Here is a 20,685-nt window from a genome sequence, read left to right on the forward strand (position 1 = left end):
TTTTGTTTCCCTCTCCCTCGTTCTTTCCCTCCATCATTTTCTCATTTTTCTCTTTTTCTCTCTCACATTCCCTCCCCCTCACTTGTTTTCTCTCCCTCTCTCTCTTGCTTTCTTTCTCTCTCTCTCTCTCCTTATCTTCTCTCTTCCTTCCTCTCTTCTTTTTTTTTTTCTGCCCTGCAACACGCCGCGGGGCAGTCGGCTGCAAGCAGAAGCTCCCAAGACGGTGGCACCGACGTCGGGTCGTAGTACATTGCTGGCGCTGCGCTGGGCATAGGCACGGGGCTGGCACTGGCCCGTTGGCTGGTCCAGGATGGAGGTGCCAGCCCCATGCCCAGCGCAGCGCCAGCAATGTACGGCATCCTGCAACACATCAAGCCGCCGCTGCCGGTGCCTTGCAGCCAACCGCCCCACCGCCGCCTTACGACTACTGCTTTGCCCTCCCGCTTGACCCACGCTGCGCCACCTTCGTGGCTTGCCCTGCTGCCCCGCGCCCACCAGAGCTCCTGGTGCGGCCGAAGCGCGGGGCGGAGTAGGTGGCGGCGGCTGCTTCAGGCCCGCCCCCGAGCTGAGCTTCCTTTGGCTTCCTTCGAGGCAAAAGCTGCAAAGTTCACCTGCCGCCTCGAAGGAAGCCAAAAGAAGCTCAGCTCAACGAGGACCGGCTGTTGGTCCCTTGAAGCTGCCGCCGCCGCCCACTGCGGAGATCCCTTCGCCCGAACGGAGGCGGCGGGCTCAAAGGACCAAGAGCCGGTCTTTCTCGGCGCTGAATTGTTGCAGCCTCAGCCTCCGGGCAAAGGGATCTCCTCAAGCAACGCAGCTCCAAAAAGGACCGGCTCTTGGTCCCTTGAACCCGCCGCCGCCTCCGTTCGGGCGAAGGGATCTCCGCAGTGGGCGGCGGCGCTGGCAGCTTCAAGGGACCAAGAGCCGGTCCTCGTTGAGCTGAGCTTCCTTTGGCTTCCTTCGAGGCGGCAGGTGAGCTTTGCAGCTTTGCCCCGAAGGAAGCCAAAGGAAGCTCAGCTCGGGGGCGGGCCTGAAGCAGCCGCCGCCGCCTACTCCGCCCCGCGCTTCGGCCGCGCCGGGGCCAAGTAAGCTGAGGCTAGGCCCGTCGCCCCCGGCTCCAAGCGCGGGGCCTGGGCGGCGGGCAACCATAGGGAGGGCCTCCCCGTCGCCTGGCCGGGACAGTGTGGCCGTTAACAATTTAGTGCGTGGGGGTCCTGATGGCTTGTTTACTGCCCCCTCCAGATGCTCTTGCAGGGCTTCCAGGCTCCCTGCGGGGCAGCAAAGAAGCACAAAAGCAGCACTCTCCCGTTCTCTCTCTCCCTCTCTTTCTTGCTTTATTTTTCTCTCTCAGTCCCTTTCTATGTCTCCCTCTTTCTCTCTCTCCCTCTCCGCAGCAGACCGCCCCCAACACCAAAAGTGCCCAAACGCGCGCAAACCTCACCGGTGCAAAAAAAAAAAAAAGCAAAAAAGCGGCACTGGAGGGACCAAGACGGTCTGCAGCTGAGCGTCTGGAGGAGGAGGAGGCGGAAAGCCAGGGGGCGGGGAGGAAAGCAATTGGCTAATTTCTTTCTCAGAGGAACTGTTGCTGCTCTGCCATAGGGTGCTTTCCTCCCCGCCCCCTGGCTTTCCTCTTCCTTGCCGCCGCCAGACGCTCAGCAGCAGAGTGGAGGGGAGATTCGGGAACTTAGTATATTATATATGGTAAAATCTTGTACGCTGCTGCGGGCTGGGTAAATAGCCTCAGCGGGCCACATCCGGCCCGCGGGCCGTAGTTTGGGGACCGCTGTGTTAGAGTGTCATTTTGTGTCATTTTGGTTGGTGGTGTGCCCCAAGATTTTGTAAATGTAAAAAATGTGCCGCGGCTCAAAAAAGGTTGAAAATCACTGTAAAAAATTAACAACTGTAATTATTATATAAAGTATTAACAAGAATTCTTCTATTACCGTAATATATTAATTTTTTTCTGACCTTTTTCTTTTTTCTATTACACTGTTGACATTGTAAACTAGAACATCAGAAGATATTAATATTTTAGTCTTCATATGTAAACCAAGAATTATTTTTAACCAAAGAATGCATAAAAATGTTTTTAATAAACATAGTGTAAATATATATAATTCCAAAGTTATATCACTTGTTACTCAAGGAAGGCCTCATTTAAATTGGTTGTCATACTGGACACAGAGTAGCAATAGTTCTTATATAAATTATTGACAGTCTATTTATGGTCAAAATACAGTAATACCTCATGATACAATGTAAAGTCAATTAATCCGTGCAACCAAAACCCCCCCCCCCGCAAAAAAACGGCTTTTGGCGACTGCTGGGAAGCGGCGCGGCTGTTTTAAAAGGTGACAGCCGGCCTGGGGGGCTTCCCAGCACCCCCCCGAACCCGGGTTTGGGGTTTGGGGGATGCTGGCAAGCCCCCCAGGCCGGCTGCGACCTTTTAAAACAGCCGCGCCGCTTCCCAGCTGTCTCCTGAAGCCGAACGCTAAAGCTGAACTTCCGCGTTCGGCTTCGGGAGACAGCTGGGAAGCGGCGCGGCTGTTTTAAAAGGTGACAGCCGGGCTGGGGGGCTTCCCAGCAACCTCCCGAACCGAACCCAGGGTTCAGAAAAATTTTGCCTCTTCTTACGAACTTTGTTCGAGTTACGAACCGGCGTTCAGGAGGCTTCTGGGAAGCCCCGCCGCCCGGCTGTCACCTTTTAAAACAGCCACGCGGCTTCCCAGCAGTCTCCGAACGCCGGTTCGTAACTCGAAAAAAGTTCGTAAGAAGAGGCAAAATTTTTCTGAACCCCGGGTTCGTATCACGAGTTGTTCATAAGACGAGGGGTTCGTATCTTGAGGTACCACTGTACTCATATTTTCTACAAGCAATTGCTAAACTATGACTACCTAGTAATGAGTACTGCACAGGATTAGCTGCACAGTTATAGCATAATCAAATGTAGTGGACATTGTATACTATCACAATTATAGAAAAGTCAAAGGAAGATAAAATATGTGTTTTATTATTTGCACTTATTATTAGGGCATGTGCCATAAGCATCTAATAAAACGCTGCCCTTGCATTAGAAATAGGTCATGCAGGCCATTAAATATGTAACTGCAAAAACTAGGCAAGCACACAAGCTTTAAAACAAAAATATTTCTATGGTATCAATATCCATACAGTTTTGTAAATGTTTATTAGAAATCAGGGGCAAAGATAGAGCAGCAAATATATTTGCTCCTAATTTAAAAATATTTATATTAGACCCAGCTGGGCCCAAAGCTGAGTCTGCAGATATTAACAGCATACTACAGCATGGAAAAAACAAACAAACCCTGGGGCATTAATGATGCCAAAACTAAAGTTGTCATGTTTAATAAAATATGTAGTAATTGAAAATCTAATTGGGAGCAAACAATATCAGTACTGAATGAACACAACTTTATTCAAATATTTAGAAGCCATTTTGTAATCTCTCCTAATATGGAAGAACCAAATAAAAGATGTCCAATGATACAGTCTTATTTGACAGCTACAGCAATAATAACTTCAGAAATAAAATTATTTAATCCCAAATCTTAGGGCATACAGCCCTGTCTGTATCTGTGCCTTCAGAAGCAATCCAGAATAAATCTGTAAGAGCAATAGCAATACCACTTAGACTTATATACTGCTTCACAGTGCTTTAAAGCCCTCTCTAAGTGGTTTACAAAGTCAGCATCTTGCCCCCAACAATATGGATCTTCATTTTAATAACCTCGGAAGGATGGAAGGCTGAGTCAACCTTGAGCCTAGTGGCAGCCAGTGATCAGCAGAAGTAGCCTGCAATACTGCACTCTAACTACTGCGCCAGTAATGGGTTCCTACCGGTACGCCAAATTACGTGCTGCTCTGTGGCTCTGGCGCATCAGTGCACGTTCAAGCGAAATTTTGCTTCCTGCATCTGTGCAGGTAGCAAAACCTCGCCGAAACATGTACATCCCTGTGTGAGATTTTACTACCTGCACAGGTGCAGGAAGCAAAATTTCGCTCGAACGCATGCTCACGCACCAGAGCCACAGAGCTGCATGCAATTAGGCATACCGGTAGGAACCCATTTTTATGTCTCCAGTCGTATGTCAAATAGTGTCTTATGTTTAGTAGCTGATCTTTCTTTTATATGGACACATTTGAAAATCTGTTGGCTAAGATACTGGTTAACATTAAACTGTATGGAAGATTCTCTTGAACCTCTGCTTTACTGGCAAGATTGGTTTACGTTAGAGGAAAAGCATAACCAATTTGAAAAGATCATAAAGGCTCTTATAACAAATCAAACCACTGACTGATGTACTCAGTTAGAACCCAATTAGAGATGTCATGGATTGTAATGATTTTTTTGCATAGAATGTATATGATAAATCTCTGAGCTACAATCCTTCCCAATGTTTTCAATGTCTATTGAACAAAAATGTAAAATGAAGACATTGTTTATGTTTAAATAACTTGTTGAACTGCAATCATTTTAATTACATGAATTTATACATTTCAGAGATTTCCATTTGCCCTGTACACTAGTACCTCTACTTACAAACTTAATTCGTTCCGTGACCAGGTTCTTAAATAGAAAAATTTGTAAGAAGAAGCATTTTTTCCCATAGGAATCAATGTAAAAGCAAATAATGCGTGTGATTGGGGAAACCACAGGGAAGGTGGAGGCTGTTTCCTCCCAGGAGATTCCTACAGAGGCCCCACGGAGGCTTCTCCCCACCTTTTCAAGCACTGTTTCCTCCCAGGAGATTCCTAGAAAGGCCCCACAGAGGCTTTTCCCTGCCTTTTCCGGCCGTTTCCTTCCAGGAGATTCCTAGAGAGGCCCCACAGAGGCTTCTCCCTGCCTTTTCCAGTTACAGTTTCGGAGGCTCGGGTTTGTAAGTGGAAAACGGTTCTTTAGAAGAGGCAAGAAAAGTTCTTATCTAGAAAAGTTGGTAAGTAGAGGCGTTCTTAGGTAAGGGTACCATTGTATATTCAAAGCCTTCTCCAAAGCACTAAATAATTGCCAAATTGCATATACTGTGGCCACATTTTTAAATGGAAACTTCATAAAATAACAGTCTTCATTTATTATAGAAAATAAGTAGCTTCCATTTGGATACCTGAATTGCTTTCACTCTTGATAAAGCAATTCACATATGGTTTTACGTGAGTTGTGTGAACTCACCATGAACTGCTTCCTTCCCTTCTCTTTGTTTCCATTGCCTCATTTCTAAACCGCTTGTAATATTGCTGAATATATGAAAATCCCTAATGTGAATATGGGAGATCATGATTCTAAATTTAGAAGAAACTTCAGTTAATAGCACATAATACTAACGATATCTATCCTTGTGCAAGGTTGCCATCTAGTGGCTGATAAAGAAATAACCAGTCCAAAGTAGAATATCTGGTAAGGCACAAGTGTAAGAACGTAGAGTGGAACCCCGTCTTACGAACTTAATTGGTTCTGGGACAAGGTTCGTAAGGTGAAAAGTTCGTAAGATGAAACAATGTTTCCCATAGGAATCAATGAAAAAGCGAATAATGCGTGCAAGTCCAAAACTCGCCCCTTTTGCCTTATGACAACCGGCATTCTGATCCTTGTTTGGGGACAGGGGGAGGAGGGAAGGGGGACACAGCAGAGGCTGCGTATGGAGCTTTGTGGGTGATTAACACATGTGGGAAGCTGCCTCGCAGCTTGTCAGCCGGCAGGGCTTACACCCTCCTTGAAAGTGTTTTCGGAGGTGGCAGCAAAGGGGAATCCGGAGCTTCGGCTTCAGACAAGGCTCCCTGGCTCTCACTCTGCTGTGTGTGTATGGGTCCCTGAATGCCGGTAGAGAACAGGGGGAGGCTCTTTTCCTTCCCCTTTGCTCAGGGGGACCAAGCCTCTGAGCTCCGGTCCTCAGCGAAGCGCAGGCAATGGAGACGCGGTGTAGAGAGAGGTCAATCTGTCAACTAAAGAAGAGGAAAACTGGAGCGCTGGGGGCTCTGAGGATGGCAGGGGGGCACATTTCTTCCATCAGGTTTGGGGCTGCGTGGTTGTTTGGTGCCTGAAAACTTCACGAGGAAGTTGAGATACGGGCACTCACAGTCTCCTAATCCCCCCGTTTCTTTAAGGCTGCCCCCTTCTCTGGCAAGGGAGGGCAAGGGGTGGCTGGCTCTCCTACCCTCCTCTCATCTCTGCTACAATACATTTTCCCTGCAGTTGATCCAAGCGCTGGCAGGGAAGGAACAAATTTCAGGCGTCCTGGAAACCTAACAAAAAGGGGCTGGTAGAATAATCATTGGGAGTGGGCTGTCCTGTACAGGCTCTCACAGCCTCCTCATTTACACCCTCCCCCGTTTCTTTAAGCCTCCCCCTCTCTCGCAAGGGAGGGCAAGGGGTGGCCGGCTCTCCTACTCTCTCGGCTCTGCTACGTACATTTTCTCTGCAGTTGATCCAAGCGCTGGCAGGGAAGGAACGAACTGAAATGCGAGTCAGGAGTCCTGGAAACGTAACAAAAAGGGGGCTGGTGGAATAATCATTGGGAATGGGGTGTCCTGGAAGTTGGGATACAGGCTCTCCCAGCCTCCTCATCCCCCCCCCCCCCCGTTTCTTTAAGGCTTCCCCTCTCGTGTGCAAGGGAATGCAAGGGGTGGGAAATGCGAGTCAGGAGTCCTGGAAACATAACAAAAAGGGGGCTGGTGGAATAATCATTGGGAATGGGGTGTCCTGGAAGTTGGGATGCAGGCTCTCCCAGCCTCCTCATCCCCCCCCCCCCCCCCGTTTCTTTAAGGCTTCTCATCTCGTGTGCAAGGGAAAGCAAGGAGTGGGAAATGCGAGTCAGGAGTCCTGGAAACGTAACAAAAAGGGGGCTGGTGGAATAATCATTGGGAATGGGGTGTCCTGGAAGTTGGGATGCAGGCTCTCCCAGCCTCCTCATCCCCCCCCCCCACCCATTTCTTTAAGGCTTCTCATCTCGTGTGCAAGGGAAAGCAAGGGGTGGGAAATGCGAGTCAGGAGTCCTGGAAACATAACAAAAAGGGGGCTGGTGGAATAATCATTGGGAATGGGGTGTCCTGGAAGTTGGGATGCAGGCTCTCCCAGCCTCCTCATCCCCCCCCCCCCCATTTCTTTAAGGCTTCTCATCTCGTGTGCAAGGGAAAGCAAGGGGTGGGAAATGCGAGTCAGGAGTCCTGGAAACATAACAAAAAGGGGGCTGGTGGAATAATCATTGGGAATGGGGTGTCCTGGAAGTTGGGATGCAGGCTCTCCCAGCCTCCTCATCCCCCCCCCCCCGTTTCTTTAAGGCTTCTCATCTCGTGTGCAAGGGAAAGCAAGGGGTGGGAAATGCGAGTCAGGAGTCCTGGAAACATAACAAAAAGGGGGCTGGTGGAATAATCATTGGGAATCGGGTGTCCTGGAAGTTGGGATATAGGCTCTCCCAGCCTCCTCATTCCCCCCTCCCTCGTTTCTTTAAGGAGTCTACGGAGAGGGGCGGCATACAAATCTAATAAAGAAAACTTAAAGAAACGGGGGGGGGATGAGGAGGCTGGGAGAGCCTGTATCCCAACTTCCAGGACACCCCATTCCCAATGATTATTCCACCAGCCCCCTTATTGTTACGTTTCCAGGACTCCTGACTCGCATTTCCCACCCCTTGCTTTACCTTGCACACGAGAGGGGAAGCCTTAAAGAAACGGGGGGGGGCAGAATGAGGAGGCTGGGAGAGCCTGTATCCCAACTTCCAGGACACCCCATTCCCAATGATTATTCCACCAGCCCCCTTATTGATACGTTTCCAGGATTCCTGACTCGCATTTCCCACCCCTTGCTTTCCCTTGCACACGAGAGGGGAAGCCTTAAAGAAACGGGGGGGGGGGGGAGAATGAGGAGGCTGGGAGAGCCGGTATCCCAACTTCCAGTACACCCCATTCCCAATGATTATTCCACCAGCCCCCTTATTGTTACGTTTCCAGGACTCCTGACTCGCATTTCAGTTCGTTCCTTCCCTTGCAGTGCTTGGATCAACTGCAGGGAAAATGTACGTAGCAGAGCCAAGTTAAAGACATGGCTTCCCAGGAGCCTCCAAATGCCGAACCCGGAAGTTCGGGTTTGGCGTTCGTAACTCGAAAAAAGTTCGTAAGAAGAGGCAAATTTTTTCTGAACCCCAGGTTCATATCACGAGTTGTTCGTAAGACGAGGGGTTCGTATCTTGAGGTACTACTGTACTTTGTTACTCTGAGATAGAACTGGCTATTTACCCCATCAATCTGCTCTTTTTCAGTTTCCATGTGGCTACATTTACCTTGGAAGTGTCACATTTCTGATGAGACAGCCATAAAGACCTCCTAATAATCTAGTAACCCCCATATGCTTTCCATTATTTTATTTTATTTTTCATTTTCTTCTGTCAATCTTTTAACCCATTTTTCCATAATGACACCATCTATCAAAATTGCAGAGAGTTGTCCATAAAGTCACCAGGAATCATGATTGACTCAAAGGGACAAGGAAAATATTTTAGAGACATCTGCCACTTATACAACATGTAGAAGATTATTGAGATTTGAAATCATAAGGAAATTATTATATAGCTTGTTCCTTTCAAAGAAAACACAATAATGCCTGACCCTATTAATTTTTGCCAGCTATTGCTAAATTTAGCATTATTTTATATTTAAAACATCCAAAGGCTGTAAGCTCATTTCATAAAATATACCTGCACTCAAAAGAAATAGACCACAGCTATATTCAATTTATGTTTCTTGTTTGAAGTGAAAATAATATAACTACATAGCTTAGGAGGATACAAATAATGTTCCTACTTTGTTATATATGCTTCCATTAATATCTGCTCCATAGATTGGTGCCACAAAAGTTAAATTTTTCCAGTATTTACGTTCTAAGTCTTCAAAATCTAAATGTCTTGGAGTACAATATCTGTAAAAGGAGAAAATGAAAAAGACAATGGTTTCAAAGAATTAGTATTTATATAGAGAAATGTTTGCTCGTTGTATAACTTAACTAACTTTTAAATAACCTTTGGCTTAACAAAGAATGCTGCATATATATATATTGTCTACATGCATATATATATCTGCCAATTAATCATCTTGAAAAATTGAAACATTTTTTAATCTTGTTGTACCGGTTATTAATAACTTTATACCAGTTATTAATAACTTTTTTTCTTATCATTCCTATCACCCATTTCCTCCCATGTTGACTGTATGACTGTAACTTGTTGCTTATATCCTAAGATTTTTATTAATATTGCTTCTTCATTGCTTATTTGACCCCTATGACAATCATTAAGTGTCGTACCACATGATTCTTGACAAATGTATATTTTATTTTATGTACGCTGAGAGCATATGCACCAAGACAAATTCCTTGTGTGTCCAATCACACTTGGCCAATAAAAATTCTATTCTATTCTATACAAGAAGAAGATCTATCTTCCAGCTAATAACAATTATTTATTTTAATGTTTTACAATTTGTTCTAAATGCATTTTATTATTGTTGCATACAAAATTAACAACAAAATCCTTTTTCAAAAATTGCATAAGCTAAAGAAAAAAATGAAATGAAAATCCAACATAGATGTATAGCTTTTTCATTCTTAAGGACACTAATTGGAATATAAGGTGCTGCACCAGAATCCTGGATATCATAGTTGATGGAAGGATGAAGGACATGAGTTTTTTACTCTTCCAGTAATCTTTTTCCCAGCAGCAAAATTTATTTAGATCCCTTTGAGAGGAAGAGAAATATTCATTGTTTTCTGCCAGTGAACTTGGTTCAGTTTCCCCAAGTTCTGGCTGACAACTGGAAATGGATATCTAACAATTTTCTCCTTAGGCTGCCAAAAGATCACAGATCAGCATGTACTATCATGAAGAGCTTTCCAGTGCGAGAATGCTTTCCATAAAGTACAATCAACAGAGAGCTGAAACCGTGACAAAGGGAAGCAGCGCCTACTACAAGGCATACAGATAGCTTTAAAATATCTCATTTGGCCCATAGACAGGCACCTCAGTTTCTTTGGTAAAATTGTTTTCAGGCAAATACTTTTTAATTCCCCATTTCTCTTTGTCTAATTGGCAACTGCCACTCTCTTCACACCTCTTTCCAAGTTCTCTTAGTGTGCTGCACCATCTTCCTTATACAGAAATATTTAGTTGATTACTAACTTTAGGAGAATGAAGTAAGTTAATATCTATTATCACAGCTAGGTACATTTCTAAGCTACAATGCTACAAATGCCCACCCCCAGTCCCAATCAATACTGTCAGTTACAGATCAAGAGGACAAAGAATTGGTTTATAGCTGCAAGAACCTTCTCCAAGTGTTCTCAGACTATCATAACAATTGAAATAAATTTGCTGGAAATAACATATGGTACACTGGACATCAATAAAGAGGAGGTTGGTTTTAGCTTTAAAGTACTGTGACAAGAATTGTCATGGTAGGCAACTGGGGATTTACAATCATCAAATCACATAAACTCCAAGGAAATATGTTCATTTGCCATCATGCCAAATCCTCCAAATTTATTTTCTAGTCACAATCCTGCCCATTTCACTACCACAATTTATTTAAATAAAGGAACATACTTACTCTTAATTATCTAATAAGGTTAAGAATTATTTTCAAAGAATGAACTAATCTGTATTTCCGGCAACTGGAGTAGTTTTACTTCTCCTGGAAACTTATTAGAGAACTTAGAGCATCAGAATCATTAGAAACTGGAAGAAATTCTAACTGGTAGGGGTTCTCAAACTGGAGAGGGGCAAATTTGAGAGAAGTCAAACCCACTCCCATTCTGCCTGAATATAGGTACCGTAGCATTCAGCCAAGTGCTACTACTGGATTGGTTAAGCATTGGATGCAAGTGCTATTGTTTTCCTTTGATGACATTTGTGCAAAGATTTCAAACTATCCAGAAAGTCAGAGAGCCATCCAAAGTGACTTGTCTAGTCTCATTTTCCAACTATTCAGAGATTAACCACATACTTTTGTTGGAATAGGCTGAGCTTTACAGGCTAAACTTTACCAATAATGGACTCTCAGTGGAGCATCTGAAATGCTGGTACAGCAACTTTCTACGATGGTTGCAAAAGTCTCTCTTAGATTAGAGCTTCTAGATAAGGCCCCTTCCTCAACAATAAATTGGAAAAGAGAGACCACTTGCTTATGGGCAAGTGGCCTCTCTTTTCCAATTTATTGCTTAAAGGAAAACAGACTTCCAAGAAATGAACAAAGAAGAGCACAATCGTATGGCTAAGTTGACAGCAAACTCTCCCAAAAAGGAAATCAATATAATCATTTAATACTTTATTAGGGTTAATAAAAACATCCCTAGGATTCTGGCCTGAGTGAAATGGGACGCAAATAAAGAAGTTTATTTCTGACTATAAAAGTGAAAAAATATAGAGAAATCAGAAAGAGTACTTCCAGCCTACAAGCTCAGTGTCTTAACTGCTGAGCCATCATGCCCTCCCTGTGAACAAATATCTTGTAAAATTAATATTCTGGAAATCAACAATACTGTCTTGAGAAAATAGCTTTAAACCACAGGAATAAAATGCAAAAAAAAATTAAAAATGAAGTAATTTAACAAGGGAATCTATTTATTAATATAAACAGGATGATAAGATTAATGAATAAATCCATCTCACATCCTTTTATCACACTGTCATTCCTAGTAAATGTTCTCTTACTGTGAATAAGTTGCTTAGATATCTAAGCAAATAAACCTCTATTCATTTATTTTTCCTAATCAAGAAACTTACCAAAAATCATAAAGAACAAGAAATCATTTATTCTGAATTTCAAGGATAAAACGTCTGAAGGCACCAAAATACAGATATACAAGTCCCGGACCAAACATTTTTTCCGAGTAAGTGCCCTATTTTGACTTTATGGATGACTTATCCATCATAAAATAAATGAGATCAGGGTACCAGAAAAATATCAACTGAATTTAAATTAACAACAAATGTGGTTAATTAAATACAATTTAAATTGTGCATCTCTACGAAACAAAGTATGGAATGAATATACCTACTTGTCACTATTAGCAAGTTGTCTAAATTCTTTCACAGTCATTGGCTTTTTTTGAATGTTGTATTGAGTGAAGAGACCTGATTGTCCAGTTACCATCTGTTGAATAGGAGCTGGAATCATCAGATCATCAATATCATCATAACTTTTTCTTGGCTTCCATTCCTTAGGAGGAATTACCTAGAAATTTAGAACAACTGAAATTTAGTTTTAAACAGCGAAGAGAAAAAGTTGCATTGAGACAATCTGTATAAGTAAACCTAGGAAGATCACCTCAAAGTGTTCATGTAAGCATAGATTATATCTCCATAATATTAACCAAGTTGTTTATATAGCAATATTTGTGGAGAGTTTCGTATGTACTGTCTTAAAGATAAATAATGTTTAGATCCTTACTATTTCTTTTTTAAGACTGTATTTCTCTATTTAATTTTAAAATAAATAACTGTTCCCTGAAGCAGTGGCCAGAATAAGCAAGACTTGTTAGTAAATCTAAATGGCTCCCAGGGAGTCAATTCAGGAGAATAATGCTGAATAAAAATAGCACTGTTCCATTAAGTTCCCTATAGATCAGAGATGACGAACCTTTTTTGGTTTACGTGCCAAAAGGGTTTGTGTGTGTGCAATAGCCTGTACCCACACCCAATCCCCCTCCCCACACCTGCACACACCCCGTGCTTCCCCCTGTTTACAGGTATGTCTATGTACCAACTGTAAGATTTTATTTGGGTTTAAATCTGGTGATTCAAAAAACAGCAAACAACAAATCTTGTTGATGATATTTACTAGGTAAGTGCCAACATTGTCTTGAGTAGTGATAGCGAACCTTTTTTGCTCGGGTGCCCAACCCATAATTCAAAGCCCCCCCACTCATGTGCGCATGCATGCGTGACACACACATCCCATTCCCCATTTTATGACTTCCAGTAGACCCATTAGGTCCATTTTTGCCCTTCCCAGGCTCCAGAGGCTTTCCTACCAAAATCGCCTTCCCAAAACCTCCATGCGAGCCAAAAATCAATTGGCAGGCACAGATATATGCCCTGGAGCTGAGCTAAGGCAACAGCTCCCATGCCGGCTATGGCACATGTACAACCTGTGGCCCATGTGCCATAGGTTCACATCACAGGCCTAGAGGCTGTTATGCAGGGGCGGGCTACCAATTTTAGCCCTACCGGAACTTGCCGGGAGCACAGGCATGTGCTCGGTGTGTGATTCGGCTTCTGCGCATGGACAGAATCCATATCTCTTGCGAAGACTCTTGCGCAATTTTGGGGGGGGTGTTTCCACGCATGTGCGGACATTCGAGACAAGAGTTGCCGGTTGCCCCGACCGGCAAAATAAGGTAAGAGCCACTCCACCCTGCCGCCCCCCATCCATCCGCCACGCTGCCAAGTACATGTCCATCTGCCTGTCCTCAAGGTTCAAATATAGCCACTTCCTTTCAAATCCATTTGCTATGGCACTACGACCTGAGCGGTGTTCTTAAATGACTGCCCCTACTTGGAAATGTTTATTTTAATGTATTGTCAGGCTTGATACATGAAACACCAATATTTCATAAGAGCTTCTTATAGTGTCTCCTAAGCACTATTACCTCACCTTGGAATATAGCATCCCAAAAGTTGTGATTCGATGTTAATGCCTTATTTTACTGTAACAGACAGTGTCGGAAGTTAATGCTTCCTTTTCTTTTCTTTTCAATTCAATTCAATTCAATTCATTAGATTTGTATGCCGCCCCTCTCCGTAGACTCGGGGCGGCTCATAACAATAACAACACAAATCTAATAATTAAAAGTCATTAAAAAACCCTTATTAAAAGAAAACATACACACAAGCATACCATGCATAAACTGTATAGGCCTGGGGAGATGTCTCAGTTCCCCCATGCCTGGCAGCAGAGGTGGGTTTTAAGAAGTTTACAAAAGACAAGGAGGGTGGGGGCAATTCTAATCTCCGGGGGGAGCTGGTTCCAGAGGGTCGGGGCCACCACAGAGAAGGCTCTTCCCCTGAGTTCCACAAGACCACATTGTTTAGTTGACGGGACCCGGAGAAGGACAACTCTGTGGGACCTAACCAGTCACTGGGATTCGTGCGGCAGAAGGCGGTCTTTTATCCTTCCACGCTTCTCTTTCCCCTTTTCCTCCCCACTACTTTTCTATTTGCTTTTGTATATTGTATTTTACAGTATTTTATAACTCAATAAAATGTTAAACTGGAATACACATAACATCATGATATGCTATGTAGTTTCAGGCATTGTAGCAAAAGAGAAGATGCGAGTGTTCATGGCGTCTTTTAAACGTTTTTAGTAAATTTTCATATTTTAGAGATATTAGATTTCTTATATATTTTTATATTGTATGTTGTACACCGCCCTGAGTCGCCTCAAGAAGGGAGGCATAGAAATCTAATAAATAAATAAGCAAATGAACAAACAAATAAACAAACAAACAAACTGTAAATCCAGGAGAAACTCAAGCATAATAGAGGAATCATCATAAGATCTATGCTACAGTAATAACAGAATACAGCCAGATATGGACTTCACCCAAGGAGCTTTTTAGGGTTCTTGGATACATTTAATAGTTCTGACAAAGGTCAGGTTCCATTTGCATACCATTATGAAAGTCTGGATATTGTTTAAATTACCTGGATTCATATTGAGTTTGTAATACTGTACTTTAAGCAGTACTATGTGAAGGTGTCCACTACACCAGCATTCCTGGTGGCAGCCATTGCAGGGTGGGGGGGAGGGAATAGGTTTGTGTGAGGAGCAGGTGTTCATGTGAGTGGGGCTAAGGGCACCGGCACCAATCTCTCACACAAGTGTGCTGCATGCCCACGTGCCTGCCCACCATTCACAGAGTCCAGTTGGAAATAGGCCACAGTCTAATAATGGGTCGTGGCCCATAGGCAGGGGTGGGCTGCTGTCTGGACCGGGGGGGGGGAAGGGGGAGAACACAGTGGAGTAGCTAAAATGGAGTTGTACTTCAGAGTACCCAATTTGCACTGAAAGATGAAAATGCAGGAATCCTGCATAAGCCACGCCCACAGTGAGGTAGTAAAAATTTTGGTAGCCCTTCACTGCCCACAGGTTGGGGGATCCCTGCACTACACTATCTAATAATACTTGTTTCAGTCATTTTTACAATCTCTCTCTTGAAGAAGCCATTAAGATTCTTACATATGTTTATGCCGTTACAAGCAAGATTCCATCTCCTAAATGTTGAGACAAATAATACTTCCTTCTTACAGGCTATTTCTCAACCCTAACTCTTAAATGAGGCACTGATGAGATCTTGATTTCAGAAATAAGCTCCGCCTCCAACCAATTTGAGCACACTTACATATCTAATATTTCATTGGTCAAGCTAATGAAAAAGGAACTAGCACTATAGCTGCAGAAGCATTTATATGAAATGGCTTGGCTTGTTCCTTTCCAGTCTGGATTTAGATTAATATAGGACATGAAGAATATCTCCGAGACCGCCTTCTGCTGCATGAATCCCAGCGACCGATTAGGTCCCACAGAGTGGGCCTTCTCCGGGTCCCGTCAACTAAACAATGTCGTTTGGTGGGCCCCAGGGGAAGAGCCTTCTCTGTGGCGGCCCTGACTCTCTGGAACCAGCTCCCCCCCGAGATTAGAACTGCCCCTACCCTCCTTGCCTTTCGTAAACTCCTCAAAACCCACCTTTGTCGTCAGGCATGGGGGAACTGAAATATCTCCCCAGGGTCTATTCCATTTATGTATGGTATGTTTGTATGTATGTCTGCTTAATAATGGGGTTTTTTAAATATTTTAAATTGTAAATTATTAGATTTGTTATGAACTGTTTTATTGTGTTGTGAGCCGCCCCGAGTCTACGGAGAGGGGCGGCATACAAATCTAATAAATAATAATAATAATAATAATAATAATAATAATAATAATAATAATAATATAATGGTTACTCAGATAGATTATATATATTTGGAGAGAAATGGGATAATGTAATTTTTTGACACTTTTGAATCTCACTGTATCTTGCTGGAGAATTTGGAAAAGTTGGGGAAGTCTCCACTTTGTAATGATTCTATTCATACTATTCCAAGAAATAACAGAAAATAGTACTAAGAACTTTCTGGTTGATCCCAAGAGAACTATCTGAGTGTTCTGCTCATTCTTATATATCTGTATTCAGCTTCTAGAAAAAGCTATCAGATGCACTTCTTTCTTGTGATTTTGGATTACAATTCAGCAAAACCTATGAGTATTTCCACAGTATATTTTGGCTACCGGTTATTGTACTAAAATCATACTGCAAAGTAAGTATAATATTATATAAACATTTAGTAGAAGCTTTTAAGATGTCAATACAAACAGTCCTCGATTTACAACAATTGAGCCCAAAATTTCTGTTGCTAAACAAGACAATTGTTAAGCATGTTTTGATCCATTTTATAACTTTTCTTGCCACAGTTGTTAAGTGAATTGCTGCAGTTGTTAAGTTAGTAACATAGTGGTTAAGTGAATTTGGCTTCCTCAGTGACTTTATTTGTCAGAAGGTAGCAAAAGGTGACCCCAGGACATTGCAACCATCAGAGCAATAGGAACAGCTAAAGCAATAGCATTTAGACTTATATACTGCTTCATAGTGCTTTACAGCACTCTAAACAGTTTATAGAGTCAGCATATTGGAAGACCGAGTCAACCTTGAGCTGGTCAGGATTGAACTCTTGGCAGTAGGCAGAGTTAACCTGCAATACTGCATTCTAACCACTGTGACAGGTCAAATGCCAAGCATCCAAATTTTGATCACACGACCGTGGGGATGCTGCAATGGCCATACGTGTAAAGAACAGTCATAAGTCACTTTTTCCAGTGCCGTTGTAATTTCAAGTGGTGACTAAACAAATTGCTGCAAGTCCAGGACTACCTGTAATGTAACATTCATTGTTCCTCCATCTAGAATATATATATTTTTCAAGTACCTTTGCTAAACCAGCACGGTGAGCACCTTTTGATTCCATATATGCCAAGTATTTGTTAAAATCCTTGAATTCATCCATTGTCGGTTGAAATGTCATAATTTTACAGCTTGGATTTGGAGGGGAGTCCAATGATTGAGCAGCCATGGCTGCTCAATGTTAGACCTGCTGATACGGAAATACATATTGATTGTTATGAGCTCTATTTGAACAAAACATATTATAAAAGGATTCTGTCTAAATTTAAACTTACATCTTAAAAGATCGATTTTTACAATGATTTTATACTGTACCTTCAAGATAATATGAAGAGGCCATTAAAACCAAAACAAACTGAAAGAAAATAGTAGTAACTGGACAGAAGGTCTAAAAATGTATGTATAATTCTATTCTACCTGCAATTATATTTATCTAGGATTCTAAATAAGTTTCCCAGAATTCTCAGGTCATTTCTGTGGGCCTTGGTACTTAATTCCTTTGTGTGCAGTAATCAGTTTGGGACATAAATACAGAGATTCAGTAAGTCAGAACTAAAGAAGAATGTTAGATCACCTCCAGATTAATGCAATCTTTTATGTAGAATTTTACATTTCAAATGGGGCTATTTAACTGAACCATGCACCAGTTTTCTGTTCTCTGTAATAGCTAAAAGATAATTTTTAAGCTTGGAGGTTGGCAGATGATGTGAAAAAAATAATTTCTGAAAATTCTTCCACAATGGCCATTGAAGCTACAGAATCTGCCTTTGAACCTAACTGAATGTATTCTATAGAATATTTAAAAAGCTTTCCGCAAATAAAATGCCAGTTTTGCCATATTTTTGAAAGGTTTAATAGACCCATGAAGTAAAAAGGCAAATGCAAAATAAATTTTATATACCACATTTTTCAAAGGGTGGCCCTCCAAAGACGCATTTAGTTTTCCCGGGGAGGAAAACAAGAGGGGAAAATCTGCCTCTGCTTCCCAGCAATTTGCCTCTTTGCATCAAACAGCCTGTTTCAGTTTCAGTATAACCTCATTAGCACAAGCAGTGATTATCGGTTGGATCGGCCTCTCAATAATCAGCTGTTTCAAGCTGCAGGGATTGCCATAGCCCAGTGATGGCAAACCTATAGCATGGGTGCAGAGGTGGCATGTGGAGCCATATCTGCTGGCACGCGAGCTGTTGCCCTAAGATCTGCTCCAATGTGCGTGTACATGCTGGCCAGCTGAGTTTTGGCTCGTACAGAGGCTCTGGAGGGTGTTTTAGGCTTTCAGAAAGCCTCCAGGGGGATGAGAGACAGCATTTTTATCCTCCCCTGGCTCCAGGGAAGCATTTAGAGGGCGAAACATGAGCCTACTGCGATCACCAGAATAATAATAATAATTATTATTATTATTATTATTATTATTATTATTATTATTATTATTTATTAGATTTGTATGCCGCCCCTCTCCAAAGACAGAAGTTGGGAAACAGGCCATTTCCGGCCTCCAGAGAGCCTCCGGGGGGGGGGAGCTGTTTTCAGTGTCCCCAAGCATTGAATCATGGGTGTGGGCACTCGCTCATGTATGATATCGCACCACATGCTCTTTCGGCACTTTAGGGACAAAAAGGTTCACTATCACTGCCACAGCCTATTGCTACCTCCACACATCCCATGCAGGATCAGAACAGGCAGAAAAGGACACATAGACGCCAAAAACAGGAAACCGAGGCTGAAAATAGGGCACGTGGAGGCTGCAATAGGCAATGGCAATCCCTGCAGCCTGAAACAGCGGATGGTCGGAGGCGATCCAATCGGCAATCAGCTGCTTGGGCTAATCAAGCTGTGCTGAAGCTGAACCTGAAACAGGTTCTTTGCTTTTTGCTGCAAGGAGGCAAATTGCTGGGAGGCAGAGGCCAAAGGATAGGGGCCGGCGGGTGGGTGCTGCTACATTTGTGGTATAAGATGCACCCACATTTTCACCCCCTTTTGGGAGCTGTGGATCTTATACTCTCTGAAAAATATGGTTATTCATGTGGTTAAGTCAAATTATTTTAAAAATCTATATATCTGGTGAGGAACATGGTAGAGAAGTTATAGTTTTTACCTGCCAATTTGTACTTTCTTCTATTTCAACTCAGTTTTCTTCTGCCTATGGATTAGGGAAGAGATGAAAGAAAAAAGAGAAATAAAACATTTATATTATTGTACAGGTGAAACAAGCACTCAGCAAAGCCAGCTAACAGAAACAAGTAAAAGACAACTGAAATTACATCAGAGATTTTGTAATGTCAAAGTCATTAACTCTGATTTGTAACAAATAATGTACAGTTAGTCCTCAACTTACAACCACTGGTTTAGTGACTGTTTGATATTACAACAGCACTGAAAAATGTATCTACAACAGTTGCAGCTAGAGTCACATTATCATCATTTGCAATCTTACTAGCTGATTTGCTTCCTTGGCTGTGTGATTTACTTATCAACGGCAATGATTTGTTCAGCAGCTATGACAAAAAAAGATTACAAAATCAGGCATGACTCACTTAACTGCCTTCCTTAGCAATGGAAACTCTGGTTGTAAGATAAGGACTACCTATAATTGATGCCCAACAAATTTATGAAATTATTCCAATATCTATCAGATTTAGCAATAGCATTTAGACTTATTTACAGCTTCATAATGCTTTTACAGCCATCTCTAAGCGGTTTACAAAATCAGCATATTGCCCCCAACAATCTGGGTGCCCATTTTACCCACCTTGGAAAGATGGAAGGCTGAGTCAACCTTGACATTGATTAATACACTTGATTAAAATATTAGCATTTTATACATACCATATTTTTCAGAATATAAGATGCACTCTAGGTGCATCTTATATACAGAATAATATTTTTTGGCATCCTGAAGCCCCGCCCCCGCATCCCATTTTTGAGAAAAATGGGGTAGGCAGAGGGTCTGGGAAGCCAGCAGAGAGCTTCTGGGGCTTGGAGGAAAGAAAACAACACAGCCATTTTTGCTTTTAAAAAATGGGGAAAAATGGGTCCCTTTTTGCAAAAACAGTGGCATTTTTGCCTTTCCCCAGCTCCCAGGAGCTTTCTACAGGCTTCCCAGATCCTCTGCCCATTTTTGCAACAAAAAAAAACCAGGCAAAAAACAGGCTGATTTTTTTTGCAAAAATGGGGGTGTTTTGCCTTCCCCCAGCTCCCAGGAGCTCTCTGCAGGCTTCCCAGAAACTCTGCCCACCCCATTTTGCTAAAACTGAGCAAAAAACAAGGCCATTTTTCAACAAACAGGGCACACAGAGGGAGGCTGGGAGGACAAAAACTTTTTTTTCTTACTTACCTCTTTGAAATAAGTATATATATATATGTTTTCATAGATTTTCACGGGTACAGGTATGACGGACTTAGTATATTCAGGTTTCTTCCCGTGTAGGATTTAGACATTTCTGGCGACGTTTCGACGAGGTCCCGCTCATCATCTTCAGGCTGGTGCTTCTGTCCTTGTTCTAGGTTCGCCCTAGAACAAGGACAGAAGCACCAGCCTGAAGATGACGAGTGGGACCTCGTCAAAACGTCGCCAGAAATTTCTAAATCCTACAGGAAGAAACCCGAATATACCAAGACCGTCATACCTGTACCCGTGAAAATCTACAAAAACATATATATATATATACTTATTTGCATTTTAT

The 20,685-nt window shown here is 42.6% G+C and overlaps 1 protein-coding gene across 2 annotated transcripts in view; it reads right to left on the reverse strand.

Annotated features, from left to right (window-relative positions):
- Positions 1-20,685, reverse strand: part of KDM4C (lysine demethylase 4C) — a 228,741-nt gene that overhangs the window by 188,161 nt on the left and 19,895 nt on the right. Inside the window, exons 2-5 of one of the 2 annotated variants that reach the window (XM_070742570.1) lie at positions 19,098-19,142; positions 17,028-17,192; positions 12,056-12,231; positions 8,809-8,923 (exon numbers count right to left, since the gene is read on the reverse strand). In XM_070742570.1, coding sequence (XP_070598671.1) covers positions 8,809-8,923; positions 12,056-12,231; positions 17,028-17,171 — 435 coding nt within the window. In that variant the 5' untranslated portion in view covers positions 17,172-17,192; positions 19,098-19,142. The remainder of the gene's footprint in view (positions 1-8,808; positions 8,924-12,055; positions 12,232-17,027; positions 17,193-19,097; positions 19,143-20,685) is intronic. The other variant, XM_070742571.1, reaches the window with a different exon arrangement.

Source organism: Erythrolamprus reginae, chromosome 2, assembly GCF_031021105.1.
Source record: "Erythrolamprus reginae isolate rEryReg1 chromosome 2, rEryReg1.hap1, whole genome shotgun sequence".
Lineage (NCBI taxonomy): Eukaryota > Metazoa > Chordata > Lepidosauria > Squamata > Dipsadidae > Erythrolamprus > Erythrolamprus reginae.